Source organism: Phascolarctos cinereus, unplaced genomic scaffold (genome assembly GCF_003287225.1).
Source record: "Phascolarctos cinereus isolate Bilbo 61053 unplaced genomic scaffold, phaCin_HiC Scaffold_7;HRSCAF=346, whole genome shotgun sequence".
Classification (NCBI taxonomy): Eukaryota; Metazoa; Chordata; class Mammalia; order Diprotodontia; family Phascolarctidae; genus Phascolarctos; species Phascolarctos cinereus.
In genome coordinates, this window is record NW_027556180.1 from 54,595,019 (window position 1) to 54,620,225 (window position 25,207).

At 43.8% G+C, this 25,207-nt stretch overlaps 1 protein-coding gene across 2 annotated transcripts in view; it reads right to left on the bottom strand.

The window, feature by feature from the left end:
• ATP1B3 (ATPase Na+/K+ transporting subunit beta 3) overlaps positions 1–23,941 on the bottom strand; it is a 35,598-nt gene extending 11,657 nt beyond the window's left edge. The window contains exons 1-2 of one of the 2 annotated variants that reach the window (XM_020970956.2): positions 23,835–23,941; positions 23,448–23,600 (exon numbers count right to left, since the gene is read on the bottom strand). In XM_020970956.2, the coding sequence (XP_020826615.1) occupies positions 23,448–23,556 (109 nt within the window). In that variant the 5' untranslated portion in view covers positions 23,557–23,600; positions 23,835–23,941. Of the gene's footprint in view, positions 1–23,447 lie in introns of both variants that reach the window. The other variant, XM_020970955.2, reaches the window with a different exon arrangement.
• Between the last annotated feature and the right edge of the window lie 1,266 nt (positions 23,942–25,207).

Genomic DNA, 25,207 nt, shown 5'->3' on the forward strand with positions numbered 1-25,207 from the left:
TCTACGAATTTGCACAAAATTAAGATGGATAGGAAAACTCACCTGAATTTTGATATAGAGTCTTATCACACCATTTCCTAGGAATTGACATAAACTTCCAAGATAAAAACTTCATATTTAGGATCCAAACTGAGCAGATAAGCCCCTTCCCCGACCCCCCCCTTTCACCTGCATTGTCCATTTTCTTTGTTTTTCGGGCACACTAATGTCAGATCACCCTGTTGGTCGAGCTGTGAATTGTGGAAAGTGATGCAGAACTATGCCCCCAAAGTTACTAAACTGTGCAGATACCCTTGAAACCAGCAATACCACTACCATAACCTTTATACCAAAGTGATCAGAAAATAGAAAATGACCCATGTACAATTAAAAATATATTTTATTATTTTAGATTTGTTCCATGTGTTACTTTTATATATTTTATACTGAAGCAACTCTTTTTGTAAACCTACTGCATAACATTCATGTGCCAAAAGATGTATGAAAGAAACAGTTTCTGAGAAGCACAGACAGACTTGTATGAATCGATGCAGAGTGAACAAGGAGCAGAAAAGGAAAACAACAGATACAATAACAACACTGTAAAGGCAAACAACTTTGAAAGACTCAAGAATTCGGATCAATGCAATAACTAACCACAATTCCAGAGGACTGATGATGAAGCAGGCTATCACTCCACCCTTCTGGCAGAGAGGTAATGGACTCAAGATGAAAAATGTGACATATACTGGTGGACATGGTCACTGTGGGTATTTGTCTTGCATATCTGTTACAAGAGTTTTGGTTTTCTTCTTTTTCCAACAGGGGAAAGGAAGAAGGGAGGGAGGGAAACAAACACTTTTTCACTGAAAAAAATTTTTTTATTTGTTTCAAATCAAGCTTAGGGAAAATGTAAGAAAATAAGGAAAACATTAAAAAGACTTAAAATATCCATGTAGATTTGAAATATTTTAAGGTAATATCAATGGATAGTCCAACACAAGAATAAAATGTGTCAACTGGCCTTGCCCTAAATCTGAATATCTTTTCCCTAAATTGAGGGTTTGCTCCCTTCACGTAGAATGATTGACAAGGCCAAAAAGTAATTACAATTCAAATTATTTTTACTCCTCACCAATATGAAAAACCATCAAAAAATAGCAACAGCTTGATCAAAGGATATTTCTCTGCCTTCCACTAAGAAAAAATAACGACTCCCATCTCTTATAGCAGTAAATCATTTTTAAAAAACCTATTTGTTTAAAAATTAATAATTACAGCTAGCAACTAAATTGTAATTGTTACTTCTATCAACAGCTAATTTTCATATAATGGCATAGAAACAATTTAGGGGCTCCAGACTGATGTGAATCTAACTTAGGAAAGTGAGAGCACTCCTGCGAGCAGTGAGAGTGATTTGCAATCTGTCCCAATCCATTTTGTATTCAGCTTATTAAACATATCTCAGAGTGCCTTTAAAATACGTTTTTAGAAGGTAAGGAATATAGATAACCTAGAGGGTCTGAAGAATACAAAAGTAGACCATTGTCAGTACAGTACTCAGGTTTCAATTTTTCAGGAAACTTTTTGAGATGGTAAATAATGACTAGCTATGTTAAAATACTGTTAGATAAATTCCTCTTAATGACTGTATTTTGCTCCAATGTTTTATTCATTCACATATTCAGTAAGCATTTACTAAATGCCTATCACATACTCACCAACCTTGCTTGGCAGGCTCCGGGGATACAAAGGGCCCTGGAGGAGTTCACCTTCCAGTGAAGAAACAGTGAAGAAATAGAAAAGTCAGCACTGTTTGTGTGTATGGCAGACACAAAGCAATTCCAAGGGAGAAGCCATTAGCAAGTAGGAGACCCGGATAGGCCTCCAAAAGCTGGAGATTCTGAGGCAGAGGCAAGGAGGGAAGGCATTCCAAGCATGGGGAAAGAGTATGGAGGTGAAGATGAGATGGGCGCGGAGGACAAGGAGGCTGGAAAGGAATGATGAAGTGAGATCGTGAAGAGTCTGAAAACCAAATAATGGAGTTCACATTTATCCTAAAGGTCAATGGCACCTGACAGGACAGTGTCATAGTCACATCTATGACTTTAAGAATATCAGTCTGGAAGTTATGTGGAGACTAGATTGGGGAAGGGAGAAAAATGAGGGGACCAGTAAATTCAGAAGCATGGAGGATGCGGGTGAAAAGAGGAGTTCTGCTTTGGTCATGTTGGGCTTGAGATCTGTACAGGATGTCTAGATGGAGATGTTCATAAAGCAACCTTGATAAAGGACTCTAGTTCAACAAGGGACTCGGAAAACAGAGGCTAGTGAGAGAGCTCCCTTAACCTAGCCATCATCCTCCATCCTCTCTACCTTTACTCCAGTCTCAGATGAAAAAGTGAGCCTTCTGATCAAGCCCAGCCATTTACCTGTCTCTCTGATCCTACTCTGTCCTATCAGCCTATTAATCAATAGCTAGGTGGTGAAATAGAGAAGACCAATGGGCCTGGAGTATTCAAATCCAGTCTCAGGAAAAAAAAAAATCAGTCTCAGAAATTTACGAGCTGTGGGACCCTGGGCAAGTCATTTAACCTCTGTTTGCCTCAGCTCCTTCGACTATAAAATAGGGATGATACTAGCACTTACCTTTCAAGTTTGTTTTGAGGATCAAATGACCTACTATTTATAAAGTGCTTAGCCCGGTAAGCAGGCTGTGAATACTTATTACTTTCTCCCATTAATATCTCCTTATGTACTGGTGCTTAAAAACACGAGGTCCTGCTCATCCTTAAAAAAAAGAAAAAACAAACCAACTTTTATGTAATCCTGTCATCCTATCTCTTCCCTTTCTGGGCCATATTCCTGCAAAGTGAAGTCTACCTCTACTTCCTCTCCTTCCTTTCACTTCAACTCTTAATATTCCAGCTTTCTAACTTCACTGATCTCAAAGTGCTGTCTCTAGGTTTCCAAGATCCCATGGCCTTTTCTCCAGACTTCTCAGCAGCAATTGGCACTGCTCACCCCCCACTCTCATCCAGCTTTTCCTCCTGCCTAAGTGTTCCTTCTCAGTCTCCTTTTCTAGATCATCTATGTTCAGCTCCATAATGAGCGTATCCTAAGGTTTGAAGGTTCTGTCCAGGCTCCTCTTCTCTCTCTCTTCACGAGTTCCCAAGGGTTCATCAATTATCTAGAGGTAGATGACAGACATTCCCATCTCTCTCCTGAGCTCTCATGCCCATCTTCTGACCACACATTTCCCAACAGATGTTTTTCAAGCCTCTAAAATTCACTAGTCCAAAGTGAAGCGAGCAGAACCAGAACAATGTGACACCGACTTCATAAAGAAAAAAATCTTAAAACTCATCAGGGCAATGAGGAGTCACAACTCCAGAGGGCCCTGGGGGAAAGAGGTGAGGACCCGAGGAGCACAAGAAGACACGCTTAGTGATGCTGACAATGCAGGAACTGGCTGGACTTGACTAGACAGATTTTGGACACGGATGTTTTTTAAATGGGAGGAGGTGGGGGTAGGTTCTCCACCTGGCAGCCCCTCCTCTGAGGGCAAATGAAACATTTTTGTAAAAGCAGAGAACAGAAGCAGGGCCAAGATGAAACAATCAGGACGGCAAGGACAAAGTTATGCAGCAAATTTATTACCTAAGAGATCTCGAGCTCCATGCACAATGACTTGATTTCCAGAAATGCTTCTATTATTCTTGTTCCTTAGATTCCCCAGACAGACCCCGCTATTTTTCTCCTGAGACCCTTCCCTATTTCTGCCCAGAAGCCCCTCACTGAGCCTCAGGGTCGTTCAGAAGTCTTTGCTCTCCCTCGTCCCACACAGCTATCTTCGGGGTACCAAGTCTGGCTGATTCTCCTCCCACGACAGCATGGCCCTTTAATCACAAAGGCATGCTGCTCATTCACACCCTTTCCACCATGGCCAGCCACCATGCACCATCCTGAAGTCTCAGCACACACAGCACTCTCCTGGCTCAGAAACAGCCAGTGGGGAGCTCCCCATCACTTCCCAAGATGGCTCCACTTTCCCTCTCCTTCCTTCTCCCTGTCCTGCAGCCACATCAGTAATCTTGGTACTTCTCCACAAGACTTCATCCTGTCTTGTAGTCTCTTCTCATCTGAGTCCATTCTCCCCTCAGCTATCATGGTGACCTTTCTTAAGTGAAGGTCTGGTTCATGTTGTTCGCCCCCCACCACACTCAACAATAAATTCCAGGGATCACCCATCACCTCCAGGATCCAGTGTAGAACTGTGTCTGGCCTTTAAAGCCCTTCCTACCTTCCAGTCTTCTTACCATTTTCTTCCACCCATGTACTGCTACACACTCCCTCTCCTCTCTACTCGACGCATTTTCTCTGACTGCCCCCTCACCCCCACCCCTATCCCTTCCTCATCTCGGCCTCCAGGCTTTCTCCAAATCCCACCTTCTGCAAGATTTCTAGTCCCGCTTAATGCAATGCCTCTTAAATCACCAAGTTAACCTGAGAATACCTTGTCTGCACATAGTTATGTGCGTGTTTGTCGCAGGACTGTGAGCTCCTTAAGGGCAGGGACCTTGTTCTTGCCTTCTTTTGTAGCACTAGGGCGTAGCACAGTGCCTGATCTGTAGCAGGTGCTTAATAAATGCTTCTTACTTGACTGGTCTCCATACCTGCGCTATCCATCATGCCCGGAATACGCTGCCTCTTCACCGCCGCCTCTCAGAATCTTTAGGACCCTGGAAAGCTTACCTGGAACAAACGCAGCCTCCCTCGCCAGCCTTTTGGAGCCCTTCCCTTTGCCTTCCCCTGTATCACACCGACTGCGGTGAGACAGCGGCAGAGATAATTCACAGGAGAACTCATCAACTCCTGGTTAGCTGCCCGCTCAATCCAAAAACTGTTATTTTTTTCCTTTATAATGTTTTTGCACTGATGTTTAAGTGTGTACTGTAAGTGCCATTCAAACAAAATAAGAGAGCCACACACTGAAAAGCTGGGAAAACTCGTTTACCCAGACTTCGTGCTGAGAATAAACAGCTCTATCAGCAGGCTGAGCAAACTTTCTTCTTTCATAACCTGCCTAAGGCAGGGAAGTGGTTAAATGTTCTCCCACTAATTTAACATCCATTCATTAAAAGTACCTAGACCCAAGCAGGAGATACAAAGACAAAACCTAAAACTCATCCAGGCCCACAAGGAGTGGTAAAGTGGGGGATAAAAACCTAAACAGATGTGAAAATCAAAGATAGAATTATCTCAGGGCTCAACTAAACAACAGGGTAGGGCTGGGTCTGGGAATGTGGCAGGTAACACCTGGAAAGGTTGAAGAGTCAGAACATCAATAGCTTTAAAATATCGGGCTGAGGAGGCTAGTTTATCTTCTTCAGAACAACAGATAAAGCTAATGGACATTTAGGGAATGGGTCAGATCTAGGCTCTAATGGCATAAAAAGTAAGTAATGAATAATTAGCCATAAGTCACAGATAGGTGTTAATCGTCAGAAAGGACATTACAGTTATCCCTTCCCTATCTCCACTTTCCCCACTGAGAGAGTAGAAATAAGAAATTAAACGGGAAGTTTTGGGGAGTTTTATGGAAGCCGCAGATAACATGCAAAGGCCAGCAGGTAACACAGAAAAAGTTCAGAAACTCAGGAAAGCATAAAATATATGTATAGTATTGTATAATATCAACATACCTTATTTTTTAATACCATAATAATTCAGACCTCTTCTCTGGTATAAAGGAAGGCCAAACATTTTAAGCGAATTTTCTAGATTGCAGGGGTACAAGCACCTCAAACCCTTGAGATGTGGAAGGGACAACTATAGTATGTTTAATATTATGGTTGCTAAGCTAGCTAAATAATCCACTGACACCTAAAAAACATTTTACTATATAAATAAATTATGGGGATGTTAGAATCCTGACAGTGGGGGATGGACCCCTGAGGAGTGAGGAGAGTTACATATCAATCCTAAGACGTGACCCAATGCTACTACTGTAGCAGGTTTTGGAATACATTTTCATATTTACATTTTAATGAGCAGGCCCAATCCTTTGAATTTAAAATTCAAATAAAATTAAGTCAAACTGACCTAGGATTAAAGATCTATAACTGCAAGGGACATTAGCATTATCTAGTCCAACAGCCTCTGCCCAAAGCGAGCTGGGGTCTGGTTTGGTGTAAGTACAATTGTAAGGGTCTGATGTAGGGTGGGCAACGGGGGAACAGCATGTGAACCAGGCTGGGATTATGGGAAATGAGTAAGACAAAAGCTGGAAAAAAAGGGATTCCTCTAATATTCAAATAAATACGGTAACCTAAAAATCAGAAATGAAAAACGAAACACTGCAAATATAAAACAGCAAACAACAAGACACTCAATTATACCCACACATGGAACATACACAGCAGTTAAGAAAAACATCCAAAGACTTGTTGTAACTGACAAGAAATGCAAACCTGTGCATCTGTAGTTTACTATCTGTTCAAAGAAAGGAAAGGTGCAGGTAGACGTTTCCTCAGTGAAATAGTTACAGGGAACTACATTCACCAAAAATCACTTCACTTTTACAAGTGGGGTCAGAAAAAATCCAAAGCCTTTCTCCCCATACATCACACATTCAAGAAGGGCTGTACTGGACAAGCAAGATGAATCAGCTGAGTAACAGGACAGCCAAACATGTGGATGGAATCTTACCCTGGGCTCGAGAGGGCGCACCTGCAAGATCAGAGAGCTGGCGATGCTGCTGCACTTTGCCCTGGTGAGACAGCCAGAATCCTGCTTTGGTTCTGGTGACGAGCTAGAACGGTGCAGGAGGACAATCAAGACAGTGAAGGTCTATACCAGGGGTGGGGAACCTGAGGCCCAGAGATTCTCTTCCTGAGCATTCACCTCCTGGAGACCATGGATAAGAACAAAGTCCCCATATGCATCAAAATATGTATAGGAGCACTTTTTGTGAGGAAGAATTGGAAACGAAGCAGATGCCACTGATTAGGAATGGCTAAACACATTATGGTATGTAAGTGTAATAGAATGTTACTCAGCTGTAAGAAACAAACTACGTGATGAACGCAGAGAAATGTAGAAAGACCCATACGTACAAAATGAACTTAACACCTGAGCTTTTGAAAAAACTAATTTCAAATACAATACAGGAGACATGGTTAGATAGCAGTTTGCCTTAAAAAGGGTAATAATTTAATTTACTGACTCATTTTTCCATACTAAAATCTTGTCATTTTTGTCATAATTTTAAAAATTTGTCCTTTTGATATTAGGTATGTAAAAATTAAGACAGTAACAACTTTAAAATCAAAAGCAATCTCTGTAAGAGATTCATAAATAATCATCATCTTTAATCTAGAACTACTAGGAAAATCCCCAAATAAGCATACCCTACTTTAGAACTGTGTTTATTGTTTTATTTGTGTGGTCCCAAAATACTATTTTATTTTATTTTTTTAATTTTTTTTCCATATGCTTTTGAGTTAAAAAGTTTTTCTCCCTTTTTCTCCCCCCCCCCCACCCTCCCCAAGATGGCGCACAATCTGACATAGGCTTTACATTTACATACCCATTAAACATATTTTCACATTAGTGAAGTTGTAAGTAAAAATTAAAACCAATAGGAGGAACCATCAGAAAGAGGAAACAAAATTCAACTTAAGGTAAAAATAAGTGAGAGCGATTCGACTTCCATAGTTCTTTCTTTGGATGTGGACAGCATTTTCCATCCCAAGGCCTCTGGAGATGTCTTAGACCCTCGTAATGCTGAGAAGGGTTCAGTTTAACATTCTTAGTCATTGCATAACGTGGCTGCTATTGTATACAAAGTCCTCTGGGTTCTGCTCACTTCACTCAGCATCAGACCATATAAGTCTTCCCAGGGTTTTCCTGAAGTCAGCCTGTTCATCATTTCTTACAGAACAATAGTATTCCATTACATTCATATACCACAACTTGCTCAGCCATTCCCCAACTGATGGGCATCCTCTCAATTTCCAATTCTTTGCCACCACAAAAAGAGCTGGTATGAATATTTTTGTACATGTGGGTCCTTTTCCCATTTGTTTGATCTCTTTAGGATATAGCCCTAGAAGTGCTATTGCTGGATCAAAGGGTATGAACATTTTTGTAGCCCTCTGGGCATAGTTCCAAATTGTTCTCCAAAATGGTTGGATCATTTCACAACTCCACCAACAATGTATTAGTGTTCCAATTTTCCCACATCCTCTCCAACATTTATAATTTTCCTGTTTTGTCATGTTGGCCAATCTGATAGGTGTGATGTGGTACCTCAGAGTTGTCCAAAATACTATTTTAAAAAACACAGTACTGGTCATGATGAATGGAATTCCTAGATGAATCTCTGTAGAGGTTTGATGGGATTTTATTTAAGATTTTTGAAATCAATATTCATTAATAATATTGGTCTATATAGCTATCCTTCTGGCAGGGTGCTTTTTTCCCTCTCAATTTTTAAGAATAATTTGCGTAGTATTAATATTAAATGTTCTTCAAAAGTTGGAAATAATTTGCCTGTGAATCCATCAGGTGAAGGAAGAGGCTTTTTCTTTGGTCGTTCCTTTACAACAAACTCTTTCTTTTCTTGAGACTGGATTACGTCTATTGGGCCTTCTGTTACTTTGTATTTGTGACGATTTGAAGGTACTCACTGATTTCTTTTATGTCCTCAATTTTTTTAGCCTATGGTTGTATAGGGTAGGGTCTCAATTCTTTTCATTTCTTTTGGTTTAGTTGTGATTTCTCCTGGTTCATTTGCTTTTTTTGATGATTTTATTTTTCTGCCCTCTTTCTTTTAATCTGATTGGTTTATCCATTTGAATAGTCTTTTCAAAGAACAGCTTTTTGTTTTATGTCATTCCTACAGTTGTTTTGAGGTGGGTATCTAGTTTATCTATTTCTCCCCTAATTTTTAAATGTCTCCTCTTTGTAGTTATTTTAGGCTTGTTTATTTGTTTTCTAATTTTCTTAAAATGCATATTTAGTTCATTAGTCCACTCTTTTTATCTTGTTAACGGATATTTGTAGGGATGATTTTTCAGAATGCTTTAGCTGCATCCCAGAAATTCTGGTATTTGTCATCACCATCACTTTGTTCACAGAATTACTGTTTTGGTGATTTGTTCTTTGTTCGTTATCTAGAATTTCATTGTTAAGGCTCCATTTATCTTTTCTTTCTGGTCTCTGAACTGATTACTACTTTTATTGCACTATATTATTTCTTTCCTTTTAGATTTTTTTTTTTTTGCAATCTCTGAGCCCTGATACATGGCCAATTTTTGTAGATATTCCATTATTGCTGAGAAACACACATATTTTTAGTAAACCTACTTAAAAGACACTATAAGTCTTTTAGCTCTTGTTTCTCCTGGAATTTGTTCTACTTTCCTTCTTCTTTACCTTTTTGTTGGCCTTGTTTAAAAACTGACAAAGGGATATTTTAAGGATGATACTTTTAAGGACATAACTGTATTTACCCGTATTTGCTATGCTGGTAACCTGACAGTCAAAATCAAGATCTTCTATTAAGTATTTTAATAACAAAAAGCTAATATTAGGTTATAGCCAAAAGAGAATCAGAAAGAAGAGATAAGCTATCTGTTGGATTTATAATACTTGTTTGGTTTTCTCCACTTAAAAGATTCACTGCTATGCCACTATAAAAAGTTAAAAAGCTCACTAATTTCTAAAACATGGAAAGAAAAATGTATGAAAAGACAGCAGGAATTCTACCAGCATCTTTGAATGGAATCCAAAACAGCCATTGGGAGGGAGGGTTATTTGTCAACATCTGATCAATCCAAGCCTAATTATTTAAGATGGGAGCAAATCTCAGCCTTCCTCTAAATTCGAGTTTAAAAAGATATTCTAATGCAAGAATTTAGTTGATCCGTGACTTCAAATAATCACCACCTCTATATGAGCATTTTATTTAAAATAATCTAGATTGTTGCAAAAGGAGTAATGAATCAAGGGTTTTTATATTTAGAGTTACAAAAGACTTCAGAGACCATGGAATCAAATCTCTTTTATAGATCAAGAAACTGAAGCCCAGACAGATTAACTACATTTGTCCAAGTTTCAAGGCAGGATTTGAACCCAAATCCTCTCTATCTCACTCCAGGTTCACTGGTCTTTCCTCTATGCTAGGCTTTTTCTATTAAATGATGAGTGAATAATGGTGCATATTTTCAACTGATGTCACAGAATTTCAGAGTCAGAAGGTCTCTGAGGCTAACTGAACCCACACCTCAACAAAAATCCCTTCTACAATATTACTGGAAGATCACCTCTAGGAAGGAGTTTCTCTAGATCTTTTCTATTCCTATTCCCACTCTGATGTCTTGCCAGTACCACACCATCTTCTTCCACCAGAACCTGCCCCTTCTCCTCCTAAGGTCTCTTTCTGTCATCCTTCCAGTCATCCAGGTTTGATGTCCTCCACCCCACCTATCCATCAAATCAGGTGCCAAGTCTTTGATTCTCTCTCCTATATTTCCCTTAGGTACAGTCCTCATGGCTTTTTTACCCTTTTAGACAAAGGGCGTCTTCACAAGCAGGCTCCAAATTACCTTTTCCAGGCTTATTTCAAATTACAATTGCTTCTATAATGCTTGTTTTGAAAATGTGAATTTGTTCTAAAGTGATAGGTATATCAGAGAACATTTTGGGCATAAGAATTTCCTGCGTGCCTATGTCTGGCTTTTGTCTGAAAAAAACAGTTTGTTGTTGTTTTTGTTTGTTTGTTTGTTTTTTTAGGCAATTGGGGTTAAGTGACTTGTCCAGGGTCACACAGCTGGTAAGTGTCAAGTGTTTGGTCTGAGGCCAGATTTGAACTGAGGTCCTCCTGACTTCAGGGCTGGTGCTCTATCCACTGCGCCACCTAGCTGCACCCCCCCATGCAGAAAACTCTGCCACTTGTCAATAATTCACAAGCTGTAGCCCTTCTGGTGCCCACTTCCACAAGCACACTTTAGGTCTTTTTCAATGTAAACCACTTTATTTATTGTATATCTCCTGGGGTGTGGTAGAAGCTGTGGGCAGAAGAGGGCTGGTCTGGACCCAGGACCCCCTTCCTCCCAGCCCCAGGATCTCAGAGCTGTAGACCACTAAGGTTGCTCTCTTGCCCTTAAGCTGCCATTTTGCCAGCCTGGGCCCTACAGGAATTGGGCCCGAGACCAGGCTGTCGCCATTATTTACTAGAGTACTTTATATATTTCTTAATCATTTAACATAGATAAAAATGGGCTATCATTTTTAAAAGTTCCCATCACATTCCTATCCAAAGGGGATTAAGAAACAATGAAGTTGAGAATGAAGGTGATCAACAGTATAAACTCTGCAATGGGCCAGGTCTTTATTTGCAATGTGGAAAAGACTGTCTTTTCAGACACTGCTAAGGAGTGTGCTTCCTGGCCACTATGCTCATTACACATGGATATCTGATCATTACAAGGCACTTTTTTCTCCCAAAGCTGTGAGCAAGCTGTGGGGTAACTCAAGCATTAATGAGTTAATTAAGCCAGAAGACCCAATGGTCCCTCCACTAGACTCTATCAGCTGCCTACTGGGAGGCTGGATGAGATGATCTCAAAGGCCTCTGTCAGCTCTCCAATTTCACAAAAACCGTATTATTCCAAAACAGATGTCTGGCCCCTAGAACACTGCCAGTAGATTCCCAAAGAACACACTAAATCTCAAATGCCATGTGAAGTGTTCTCTAACAAATAATGGGAGGTTACTAACACTGTGGAGGTGCCCACACTCACCGCTGACCGTCACTGGGGGTAAGGCAAGTCTTCTTGTATGCACCCAACAGTGCATGTATCTTGTAAAGCTTGGTTAGCAGGTTATAGGATTTCCCAGGACAAAGGATGCCATGAAAGCCCGCTCACAACCATGTGGCCCTGGGAAATGAAGCCCACTTGCCTTTGGCCCTGGAGCCAAGCACCCAGATAGGAGTGGGATGGCCCAAGCAGAGCACTGAGAGAGGCGCCTCACAGCATGAAAGCAGGGGATTCAGAGGAAAAGGCACCCCAGAGAGCTGCATTAGAAGCAAAGCTGAGTCTGAGGCCCATGTGACTGACCCAGATGACAGCGGCCAACTGTCAAGTCCACAAAAGTCAAGAGATGACACGTTACAATCTCTCCCTAACCAACTGTGAGTCCCAGCCAATCTGGGCTCCAGTGCATCCGCCTACAAAAGAGGGGCAGAACAAGATGATACTAAGGTCCTGCCCGGCGCCAGCAGCTGAGAACTGCAAAGCATGGCAGCTGGGACTGGAATCCACTGTCTCCATGAATGCTGAAAACAGCGACCAACAGTCAGAAGGAAATCTCGGTTTCAGCCTGAGCACTAGTTTTCTCATCTCTAAAAAGGAGCTGGATTAGATCCCAAGTCCAGCCCTCAAACCGTGATTCTATTTCATACACTGTCCAATAAATGCTACTTGTCACCAATATGATCTAGAAGTAGATTATGTTGTGTGGGTGTTTTAGCCCACAGTCGTAGCGAGTTCAGCTTTACAAAACTGGCGTGTGTCCCCTAAGCAAGCACTGGAGATACTGCTGCGCAGAAAGGGGACAGGCCAAAGAATGCTCACGCTACGGACGTCAAGTGACGACCGCTTATTGGTGAGGCTTGCTGGGCAATCCCTTGGGAGATCCTGGGAGTGGAGCCTTGCTCTTCTCTTCTTCAACTGCATTTGCTTTCTACTTTTACCCAACCCACCAGAGAATGCAATGGGGGGAGAGGAGCACAGGTGAAGCCCCACTTTTAGCAACAGACTGAACAGGAAGCAAACGTCATTAAAGTAAGAGTTTGGATTTCTTGTTGTGTGCTGGAACTGCATTAAAAACTGACAGCTACAGAAACAAAAAAACCTTGTCATTTTGACTCAATTGTTAATATGCATATACTGTAAAATAGAAGTGTCATACACAGCTTCCAACAACCTCAAGTGTAGCTGAACCAGATTAAAATGCAATTGGGAAGGGGCAGCTAGGTGGCAAAGTGGATAAAGCACTGGCGCTGGACTCAGGAAGCCCGAGTTCAAATCCGGCCTCAGACGCATAACATTTACTAGCTGTGTGACTCTGGGCAAGTCACTTAATTCCATTAACTAACCAAAAAAAAAATGTAATTGGGAAATATTTAAAAATCAATAAAAATACAATAAAACATAGTTAATATTACTTCAAAACTAAACCCACATGCAGCCTGCAAGGAATCTTATGTTTATTTATAAAAATATATTATTTCAATAATAGAAAATATTTAATATGTCTAATAATTTTAATATTTTAATATTAAAATAACTCAATTTAAATATAAGCACATACACACATGCTTGTGTGTGTGTGTAATGGCACCATTTAGTGGACCCCATTTCTATTTGAGTTTTACACTACTATTGTAAAGCACACCCAAAAAAGTGTCATTGTTTCAACTGAGATGTTTGAAAGTGATTTTAAAGATCTCCACATAAAATCATTATTGGCAAAATACACAGAATTAGTTGTTCAATCTTTTAAGAACTGCTCAGGTATGATAGTTAATATTTTATACCTTAGCTTTGTCCACTGTTGGACAATTATCATTTTCACACGTACACTTACTACTGAAGTCCTTTTCATAATTGTTCTCATTTTTCCTCACATTTTACAGTTGAGGAAACTGAGGCATACAGAGTTTATGGGACTTGCCCAGGGTCACACAGCTAGTATCTAAGGCCAGATTTGAACTCAGTTCTTCCTGACTTCAAGCCCAGCATTCTATTCACTGTGCCATCTAACAGCCTAATGACAGACAAACTTGTGGAACTCAGTACCTCTACTTCCTCATCAGTCATCAAATATTAAGTGCCCACCATTTGAATGACATTAAGAACTTGTGTTACAAAGACAAAAGGGAACCAGCCCCTACCCTCAGAAAGCTTACATTCCAATGGCAAAGACTGTGTGTGTGTGTGTGTGTGCGTGTGTGTGTAAGTATACTCATGATGTGTATAAAATGAATACAAGGTAGTTTGGAAGAGGGAGCTAGGGGATGAGAAAAAGCTTCCTTTGGAAGGTGGAAGGTGGCCCTGCAGTCTTGAAGGAAGTCAGGGATTCAATGAGGTACAGATGCAGACGAATAAGTACAGGCCAGTGTGGCTGGCTGTATGGGAGAAAGGTAGCTCTTAATCCCAACCAGAGGAATTTCTCTGGTTCCAGAAGTAAGAAGGGGCCACTGGACCTTACAGAATGAATGGGGAGAGGGGATGGGACACATTTAGACTGGCGCTTTCACAAAGTTGCTTCGACAGCTGTGTGAAGGATGGAGGTGGGGGGAGGGGAGCTGGAGGAAGAGAAAACAAATAGGCAACTGTCGGAGCGGGAAAGTGAGAGAGAGAGGTGCTGTCCACCTAAGCAGTGAGGAAAGGGACATAGGCCAGACATGCTGGTGAGATCCGGTGGCTGAATGGGGATGCAGCGTTAGTGAGAGGAGGGAAGGTGACTTCAAAGTTGCCAAGATTGCCAAGCTGGGTGAATGGACAGAGGCTGGGGATTTCAACAGAAACAGGCAAGTGCATGGAACAAAGATGGGTCTGGGGGAAAGAACAAGTTCTAATTTTGGATAAGGCAAGTTTAAGATGCACATGGGCCATCCAATTCAGGAAGGGCTGGCAAATCAGGAGACCCTAGAGGTGTGTGTGTAGGAGAAGTCATCAGCAGAGACACTGACCCCAAGGGAGCCAAGGTGACACACAGGAAATCTTAACGTGAAAAAAGAAGACAGACCAGATGTGGACTACACACAAATCTGGGGGTAGTGACACAGATGATGAATTACTGAAGGAGACTGAGGAGTGATAAGGCAGGTGGGTAGAGAAACTATAATGACAGCGTCATGAAAACAGTAGAAGTGGAGACAGCTTTTCAAGGTGTTGGGGCTGAAAAATCACAGAAAGGTCTAGGCTTAACTGCTGGCAGGGATATAGGGGAATGGGGGGGGAGACTTGGCTGTGTGTGCAGACAGCAGGGAAGAGAAACAAGGAGATCTGGAGAGAGTGATGATTGAGGGAGGAAGGAAGAAAAGTTGGGGAAAACATGGCAGAGGATGGGGTCAAGAGTACATGTATAAATACTGGCCTTGGTGAGGGCCACCTCTTTATCAATCATTGATTCAGCTCCTTAGAATCCAACAGAAATTCCTCACCAACAGCCTGCTTCCTAATCGCCAAATCCAGTGGTTTTGTTTGTGATTTCTTCCCTGATGTCTGACTACCTACCGCTATCCTCTTGATAATGTCCTAGTTTCCGAGACACAGCAACACCTTCCTGCCTAGCTTCTCTTCCCTCCCCCACATAGCTGTCCCACATGAGGCTGCCCCCACATGGTTCTCTGTACCCTCTTCCATGGCCTGAATGACCACTTTTATATAGAGAACTCCCAGTCTGAATTTCCATCCCTTTACTGCCAACCAACCTTCCCAACTGGCTACTGGACATCTCCATCTTGACTGTCTTATCAGCCCCTCAAGCTCAGTAAGTCCAAAAAAACCCCTCATTCTTTCTCCCAAAACCCTCTTCTCCTCCAAGCTTCCTTATTTCTAGGAATAGCACCACTATTCTTCTAATCAACTAGGCTAATAATAATAATAGCTAGCATTTATACAGTGCTTTCTTTGGCATTTGCAAAATGTTTTACAACTGTCATCTCATTCTATCCTTACAACAACCCAAGGAGACAGGTACAATTATTATCCCCACTTTAAAGATGAGGAAATTGAGGCAGAGAGAGGTTAAGTGGCTCACCCAGGCTCCTGAGTGCCTGAGGTAGAATTTGAATTCAGGTCTTTCTGACTCTAAGTCCAGCACTCTCTCCACTGCACCACCTCCTGCCTTAGACGGCTAAACACTTTAATTCTGACCTCTCACCAATTAATTTTTCAGACATCAAATCCAATTGGTTCTAAAATGTTTCACAACCCCGTTTCAAGCAAAATGTCTCCAAACCAGTTTCCCCCTCTGTTGTCTCCCTCCATTCTAATCCCATACAATTTCAAACTGCAAGATTAATTTTGTTAAGGATGGAGATTTCAACTGTAACATGTCTGAAACCAAACTCATCTTTGCTGTAAACCTGCTCCTCCCTTCCTAATTTCTCTCTGGCAGGACCGCCATGTTTCTCCCAGTTATGAATGCTGGTAATAGTCAATTTTATCTCTGCAATATCTCTCTGATCATTCCCATTACTACTATTACTCTACTTCCCTCTAAATTGAGACTCTGCCAGATTAATATTTCTAGTGTTCAATTCTGAACACTTCATCCCACTTCAAAACTTCATTGAGTTCCTCTTGCCTTTCAAACTCCTCAGTCTTGTCATTTAGGGTTCTTGCACACAGTAGGTACTCACTAAGTTTGCTAAATTAAATGTGCTTGGGGATAAGCTGGAGATGAGTCCTAGGCAAGTCCTAGGCAAAAAAAAAAAAAATCCGTAAACACAGGCCCAACGATTGTTATACTTCTTTATTCAGCACAAGGAAGATGTGAAGGCAGCAAGATGGAAAAAGAAACTGTGAAAGTGATTTGCAGAGTTTTGGATTTGTAAAGAAAGCCAGAGGCTAAATTTGGGAGAATAAAAGGGAAAGTTTAAAGGAAAACAATTCAAACTAAAGGAATAAGAGGTCAATCTGGAAGGTGAGAGGACTGTGGAGAAAAAGGCAAGGTGAGGTAAATGATATAAATTAGCAAAAAAAAAATTAGAGGTTAGGGAAAGAAGAAAAGAGAAGCTGGGTGGAACCGTCAAGCTTTTGCAAAGATCAGGGAAAGGAAGCTGGGTGTGGCTGTAAAACTAGGAGGTAATCTGAATGTAAAGGCAGCCTAGTGAAAGACTAGGTTGAGGATTTCAAAGAGTAGGAGAGGAGGGCATTCTGTATGTGTTTGGAGGTCTGCCACAGTCAATGAAACCAAGTCACTTGTGTTCAAAGTTCCACCTTATAGAATAAGTAAATGAGCTCAAGAAACTGTCCACTCTACCAATGATCAGGGACAATGACATCTCCCTAAAAACACTTCAATGTCGGGGGAAAAAAACAACAAACTCAAAGTCTCTGAAGTGTCAAAAGGGTCACAAAAGTGACCCTGGGGGTAGTTTTTAGAGTGGGATGGGATGGGATTGGGGGGGGGGTGTTGTGTGATACACTTTGAACTCAAAGATAAATTGGAGGCTCTTCCTGAAGAGCTGAGGGAGGGAAGGAGGGTAAGGTTACACTTAGCTGGATGCTTGGAGTAAAGTGCAGCTGCTGCTTTGTCCTCCCAAGGCTGAAATCCCTAAGTGTGACCAGGTAAGAAACCACTAGGAAGGTGATTCCTCTTTTCAGAGAAGAGACGAGTAGTGGTGGTTAGTGACTACACTCAGGCTACAGAGAGAGGGTTGCAATCTTCCCAGGGCAGGCATGGAGGTGAAATGTAACAGAGAACCTCCTAAGTCTTGTCAAAAAGGAGGCCCATCACCTACTGCTGGCATAAGCTCCCAAAGAGCTGTCTTTGCATCCCCATTGCACAGTGCCTAGCATGTAATGGGCACTCCATACTGGCTACTTTCTTAGTGCCTACAAACACAGCCATGTCTCCTTCATCCTAAACCCCCCTCAGCTGAGGTCTCCTACCATGCCGGTCATCATCCTAGAATCTCTCCTCCCTTTCCTGGCTAACCGACTTGAGAAGGTGGTCTACACTCCCTTTCCTCTCACTCTCTTAACTCACTGCAGTCTGGCTTTATTATTCAACTGAAACTACTCTGCAAAGTTACAGCCATCTCTTAACTGCCAAATCTAATGGCCTTTTCTCAGTTCTCAACCTTCCTGATCTCTGGGCAGCCTGGCTCTCCTGGTTCTCCTGCCTGACAGTCTCCTTTGCAGCAAGGCTTCACCTAGATCATCCCCCAACCTTTGGTGCTCCCCAAGGCTCTGTCTGGGGTCTTCTTGTTCCTTCCCCCCTACACTATTTCCCTTAGTGGTCTCATTAACGCCCAAGGATTCAATTACCATCTCAATGCTGATGATTCTCAAATCTATTCGACCATTCCTAACCTCCAGTCTCCATCTTCAATTGCCTCCTGAACATCTGATATCTTGTAGACATCTTAACCTCAATGTGTCCAAAATGGAACTTGTTAATCTTCCCTCTTTCAGCCCTCTCCTGTTCCTGTTAATAGCGCCATCACGCTCTCAGTCACCCAGGATCACAACTCAGGTGCCATCCTCAACTTCTTACTCTTTCTCACCTGCCACAGCCAATCTGTTGTCAAGTCCTGAAGGCACCACATTTTGCAGTATCTTTCACATAGGTCTCCTTCTCTCCCCACTACCCTAGTGCAGGCCATTATCACTTCACGCCAAGGTAATTATAGTAGTCTATTTGTTGGCAAAGTGCCTCAGGTCTCTTCCCCTTACAATCCATCCTATACTGCAGCCATCAAATGTATCACCATATCATGTCACCCTCCCATTCAATAAAGTCCAGTGGCTGCTCCCCATCACCTCTAGGATCAAAGAAAAGATCCTACTTGGCATTCAAAACTCTTTACAGCCTGCCTCCCACCTCCACCGTGCACCTTTGCAATGTTCCTTCACCTGGATCCACTCCATATGGTACAGAAGCCAGTGACAATGGACTGCTCCCACAAGATACCCCATCCCCTGACACTGTGACTTTGCACTGGCTTCACCCACACACCTGAAATTCTCTCCCTTCTCATCCCTGCCTGCTGACATCTTTCAAGTTCCAGATAAAATCCCGCCTTCTTCCAAAAAGAAGCCTTTTCCTCTGTGATTATCTCCCATTTGCCCATGTATATCTTGCTTACACATAGTGGTTTGCAAGTCGTCTCACTCATTAGATTGTGAGTGCCTCAAACAAAAGTAGGGGCTGTTTTTCCTTCGTTTTTGCCTGTCTTTGTATCACCAGCAGAGTAGACATCTATTAAATGCTTATCAATTTATTACTTGAGACCAGCTTCGATGATTCCTATGTGTACAAATGATACCACTGGAACCTAGTAGAGACTGGGAAAGATTAGAAAGTCTTGGACAACACAGTGAAGTCCTTCACCAGGGCCTATGTGGTGCTTTTATCACAGCTGCCTACTGGAGGTAAGGGACAAAGAGAAATTCTGATTGGGGAAGTGAATATCTGGTAAAAGAGACTATCTGAGAAGGAGATTTGGACTTCTGAAATACAATTGAAGAATAGGGGAATGACCTGGCTGAGGATTCCCTAAACCACAGCTGATAAGCATGCACTTAACCTAGCATCTGGCAAATCTAATCAAAGGGGCTATAAAGTGAAAAGGAGAGGGTGGGAGAAAACTGCCTCTACATTTACATCTCTATTTCTCTCTCAAACTAGATCCCATAGACAGAGTAGCTGTAACGTTGGAATGGCAGTCTGAAGTTCAAAGGAGACAGAAATCCAAGAAAGGATCCAGTAGTAAAACCCATGGGCTCACACATCCATGGCTGAGTCAATAAGTAAGTAGAGGTCCAAATGAAAAGAGGCAAACTTGACATCACAGATACATGTTATTGAGACTTGATGGAATGAGAACCATGACTGCAGTGTGACTCTGGATAAGCAGACCTTAGACAAAAGAAATCAGATGGGACAAACGACTCCATAATAACCAAGATCCAAATCCTTCATCCACTATGGCTCCTCTATCCCACCAAACTGGAGAGGTGCTCCTCAAGGCAGCCACCTTCCTGTTTCCATGGTGGGTCAGTTCTCTGTCCCCATGGAGATGGACAGCTGTGGATGGAAGAGATCTTAGAGATCACCAGGGCCAACCTTCTTATTGTATGGAAGGGAATCGATAATGAGCTGGGGGAGAGGGGGTTGTGACTTGCCCATGACCATGGAACTACCCAACAGCAAATTCCAACCAGAACCTAGGTCTTCTGACAGTGCCCAGCTCTCCCTATTACATCACATTGCCCCATTTGTGCAGTTGTGCTTCATCTTCTACAAATGACAAAAAGATCTCATGGATGCTAGCAATTTATGATTTTCTAGTTTTTTAAAAATAAGACTGCTGTGGAAATGACTGGGTAGCTTTGTAAGTGTTCATATGTGAAGAAATCCAGAAACCAGGCTTTTTCCTGCAATCCCTTGTTAAGGGAGGGAAAACAGAATGGTATTTATTAAGTGCTTATTATGTGCCAGGCACTGTGCTAAGCATTTGAGGATATTAAGAAAAAGCCAAAATAGTCCCTGCCCTCAAGGAGCTTCCAGTCTAATGGAGAATTAATACTCTAATTAACTATATACTACAGACCACTTGGACAGTAAAAGAAAACAGACAAAACATCTGTGAAATATCACAAGCCTGGCACAGAAGCATGATTAGAGTAGTGCGCCCTCTTTCTCTGCCAAAAGCAGAAAAAGCTACTAACTTCTTAATTTGTCTTAACAATTTCATCCTTCAAGAAGCAGAAGAACAGCAAAGGGAAATTCTATTGTAGTTCTTACTAACAGGAACTGGCTACTGGGGTAGAAATGATGAAAACCTTGGCAAAAAGAGACCAAAGTTGGGAAGACCAACATGAACTCTAGATTTGGGGAAGAGAAGATTTCTCTGGATGAGTTTGGAGGAAGAAGAGAAGGATCTCATGAAGCCCCTGAAGACAGCATCTGGAAGGGATCAGAAACAGTTAAGGATGAAATCCTGAATATACAGGGAAGCTATTTTGAAAAAGAGGAAAGTGGGGAGCAGTGTGAAGAGTACAACACTGAAGTACAGAGAACTTGTTGGCACACTTTAATTTTTAAAAGACATGTACAGACAATGGAATGGGCCACATCAGATGAATACAAAAGCACATCACTGGAAGAGTATCACTGGGAGAGCTCAAGTGAAGAATGAGCTTAGAAAAGCTAAAGGACAATAAAAAACAAAGGGAGGGCTTCAAAAAAAAGTTATATTGGAGAAAATAACAGGATCTGAGAAGAGTTAGAACCACAGCTGGGGGTGACCAGGATGATAACTGACAAGATGGCAGAAATGTTCGATCCAGATCATACTTCTATTTCCTCTGCCAAGACCTCAATACAACACTGGAAATGTAAAAACACAAATGAATAATAAAGAACTGATACTCAATATACATGAAGAGGTGGTAAGAATATACCAAGTGGTTGCTGATGAATCAAGTCACCAGGCCCCTATGGTTCAGAGTCCTGTTCCTCAGCAGCAGCTATGGGAGGCAACTGTGCTCTACGACCCAGAAAGCCTGGCTCCAGAATCTGCAACCTCTCTGGGGCTCAGTTTCTCCATCTAGTATATGACAAGTCTATGATGGAGCTGATGAATGTTCTTTCTCAGTCTAAATATAAGTAAGTCCTTTATTTTCGGAAGGGCCTATTTCAAGGCAGGGACTACAGCATTCTATAACAGCAGCTGAGGCCCGAGTGACCTGGCCATGACCACGTAGCTAATAAATGGAGACTCTGAAACCAGGTCTTTTGACTTCAACGCTAATGTTCCTTTCACTACTGTCTCTCTTTGAAGACCTACTATGTGCAAGGCCAGATGCTTGAGGGGACAGAGAGGGCAGGGTTAACCGACAGCCTTGAAAGGGGGGACTTGAAACCTGGTCTTTCTGACTCAGTTAACACTAATTTACTACCTTCAAACTTTTCTTAAACGTCAGCCAATGTTCTACACTCTAGGAAGTTAACTCTGCATGTACAAAATATAAAATGAAACAAGTCCATAAAGTCCTGGCTCTGGATGCAGGTGGTCTGGGTTTGAGGCTGGCCATGTGGGCAAGTCATCTTGCCTCAGTTTCCTCATTGATAAAATGAGGGTGGGTTGGACTAGAGGATCTGTAAGATCCCCTCCCACCTCCAAAGATCTTTGACACCTTAAAAAGAGGTTTTCCAGCAAAGACTAGGAATGGCCTTCAGTGGAGAGGATTCTTATTCAGGTATGGGCTAGTCATCTCCCTTTCCACTTTTAGTGGAAGACAGCACTCACTGCTTCTTGGGGCCATTTCCAGTCCTCCTGATCTCAGGGGGTAGAAAGTGAGGACGGTGACTTTGCATAGCTCTCCCTCACTCAAATCCACTTCACTTGCAAGTCATGGCATCACCTTCTGGATGTCATGGTCCTCTTAGAAAACGAAGGACAAACAACAACACTGCTTCTTAACCAGCTATAAACACATCTACAAAGACTGCTGAACGTTTAAATCTGTTAAAATTATATCGGCACTCTACAGATACAGATACAGCGGGGGGGGGGGGGGGGGGGGTTGCTTAACCACAAAACCAGAATTTTATTTAATTACACTCTGAAAAGGTACTTGTTAAAACCTAAACCTAAAAGCAAAGAAGACTTTTAACGGCCAGGAACCCTGAGTTTTTCCTTGGAAGAAAGTTCACAGCGAACCAAACGCCTGTCATAAAAAGGGGAGGAACATTTTCAAGTGTCCTGTAACTCCGCAAAGCCAGCCTACTTTGGATACAATGTGCTTCTGTGATTATTTCACCACTGCATTCATTCGACCCACACATTTAAAACACACACACTTCTTGCTGGGTGGGGGTGCCAATGAAGAAGTCACAAGACACCGACGGCAGTGGAAATTTCCTCTCCCCCACCCAGTGGGGCAGGGTCTGATTTCTCCGAATCGCTCCGAGTGTAAGTTGGCATCCGAGCCCAGGCCCTCTGCGCTGGGGCTGGCACAAAGAAGCCAGCTGGGGGCGAGCCCCCCGCCCTGCCCGGCTCCCCGGGCACAAGAAGGGGCTGGTCCAACTCCCGGCAGAGGGGCTTCCAGCCTGGGCGTGAGGGGGCCCGCCTCTGGGGGAGCTAGAGTCCTGCCCTAGCCGCTTTCACACCGACCCGGCACCGGCTTCCCGGCCACGGAGGGCACCGGGACCCGCGGAAACACGTGTGCCCCCTTTTCCACGCAGGGGAGCGAGCCCTGCCCGGAGTAACGGAAGGAAAGCCCGGCGCGGGTAGCGGAGGGGAGGAGGGAACTTCCCGGGCCTAGGAAGCCGGGCCCTCCCGGCAGATAGACAGCGGCACATGGGCCCTCCGCCCGGGCCGGCCCCACGCGGACGCCCCCTCCACGCCAGCGCGGCCAAATGAATGGGAGCTGGGGCCCGGGGGGCTCCTCCTCCCGCGCCCTCCCCGCTGTCAGCTTCTATTTTTAGCCGTGGATGTAGCGGGTCCAGGAGCTGCCTGGCGCGGGGGTCCTGCGGGGGGCGGACGGTAGAAAGAAAGGAAGGAAGGAAGGAAGGGAGAGCGGAGAGAGGGCGACAGGCGCACACTCTCCCCTGCCCGGGCACGGCCGCCCCGAGGCCCGGGGGCTCCGCTCCACGCCGCGCCGGCTGCCCCCGGCCCAAACCACCGTCGCCCCCCGGCCCGCACTCACCCCAGCTCTCCGCCGTCCGCCCCAAGATCTCGCCGCTTCCCGGGTTGTAGATGAAGCGCTTCCACTCGCCCAGAGTCTGTTCCAAAGGTTTCTTCTCGTCCTTGGTCATGATGGGCGCGCGTGGGGAGGGGAGAGGTCCGTGTCAGAGCGTGGCTGTGAGTGCGAGTGGGTGTGAGTGCGTGAGTGGGGCTGCGGGGGAAGGGGGTGCGTGAGGGGGGAGACTCGGAGCGGAGGTGGAGGAAGGGGCGGGGGAGGAGGAAGGAGGAGGAGGGAGCGAGGGGGGAGCCGGCGAGGAAGAGCGAGGAGCGGCCGGCAGCGGTGGGCGCAGCAGGAGCCCGCGAGGAGACCGGGAGGGAGGGACAGGGAGGTTTTCACACGCTTACACACCCGGAGAGAGTGAGAGGGAGGGAGGGAGGGAGGACCGAGGCCGCCACACTTCCTCGCCGCAACGCGCACTCGAGCCGACTGAGCCGGAGCCCGAGCAGGGGCCGCCGCTCGGCCAGCCGGGCTCTGACGTCGGCGCCCGCGCCAGCCAATCGGAGGCGGAGGCTGGGGCGCGAGCGCCGCCACCGCCGCCGCCACCGCCCACCGCCCTCGAGACGCATCGTTGCCGGAGGCGGGCTGGCGCTTGCCCCGACTACGGGGGCTGGGCGCCTTCGCTCGCGCGCACGCCCAGGACAACCCCCCCCCTTCTCCCTTCCCCCTCCTCCCCCCGTCGATGTCCGCCAGCTGCCCTGAGGAACCCAGATAAACTGTCCGGTATAGGGGAACGGTTCCAGCCTAGTCCTAGAGGAGGCTTCTAAAATACTATTCTTTTAATCGTAAACAAGAGGTCGGTGTTGCCTGCCCTGGGACTGTTTGCAAGCATGCATCTTTGAGGCTTCTCGGTGCGGCTTCGATCCGACGAAGGTGGGAGGGTGCGTAATCATGGAAGCAACCGATTCTTCCTCCCTGGGAAACCCCCTCATTGCAGACATAGCCTTTCAACCCATCCAAATCCTCCTTTTGCCGAGAAAATTGACATCTTTGGATGTTAAGGAAATTGATTCCGTTATAAGCCAGGGAAATTGACTCTCATGAATGTCAAGTATATTGACTCCCACCGCCTGTCAAGGAAATTGACATCCATAGGACGTAAAGGAAACTGACTCCTTTGGCTGCCAAAGAAATTGACTCCAATGGGTGCCAAGGAAAATGACTCCAAATCTACCCTAACTGCTTCATATAGGGAAGGAAAGAGAAGTTTTGTATGCTCTCCAAGTTTTTCTCAATGGAAATTTATTTTTAGGCCTTTGCTAGTTTAATTCATCAGGCATTTGTTAGGCACATACCACCCTGTTCTAGGCACTGTCCACCTGCGGGGTGAGTCACTTTCCCTCTCTGGCCCCCAGCTTCCTCATCTGTAAAATGGAGTTGGACTAGCTGGTCTCGATCGGATCCTTCTAGTTCTAAATCTATGACCCAATGAGCTTTTTGTGTGTCCTGGGCTTTAGTTTCCTCATGTGCAAAATGAGGAGTTGGGACTACAAGGCTGCTGAGATCGTTTGGAACTCTAAATCTGGGCTCCTATCATTCTCATAAAGTAGCTATAATAGAATTTACCTCAAATGCAATTAGGGTTAGGACTTGAAAGGATGCTCCAACATTGTTCACTCTGTAAAATGATTGTTTTCAAAGTTAATGAGGAAAGGCTCAGAATGGAACAGGTTGAATTTACTTCAATAAAATGAAATTCATGTCATATTGTTGTTGTCTACTTC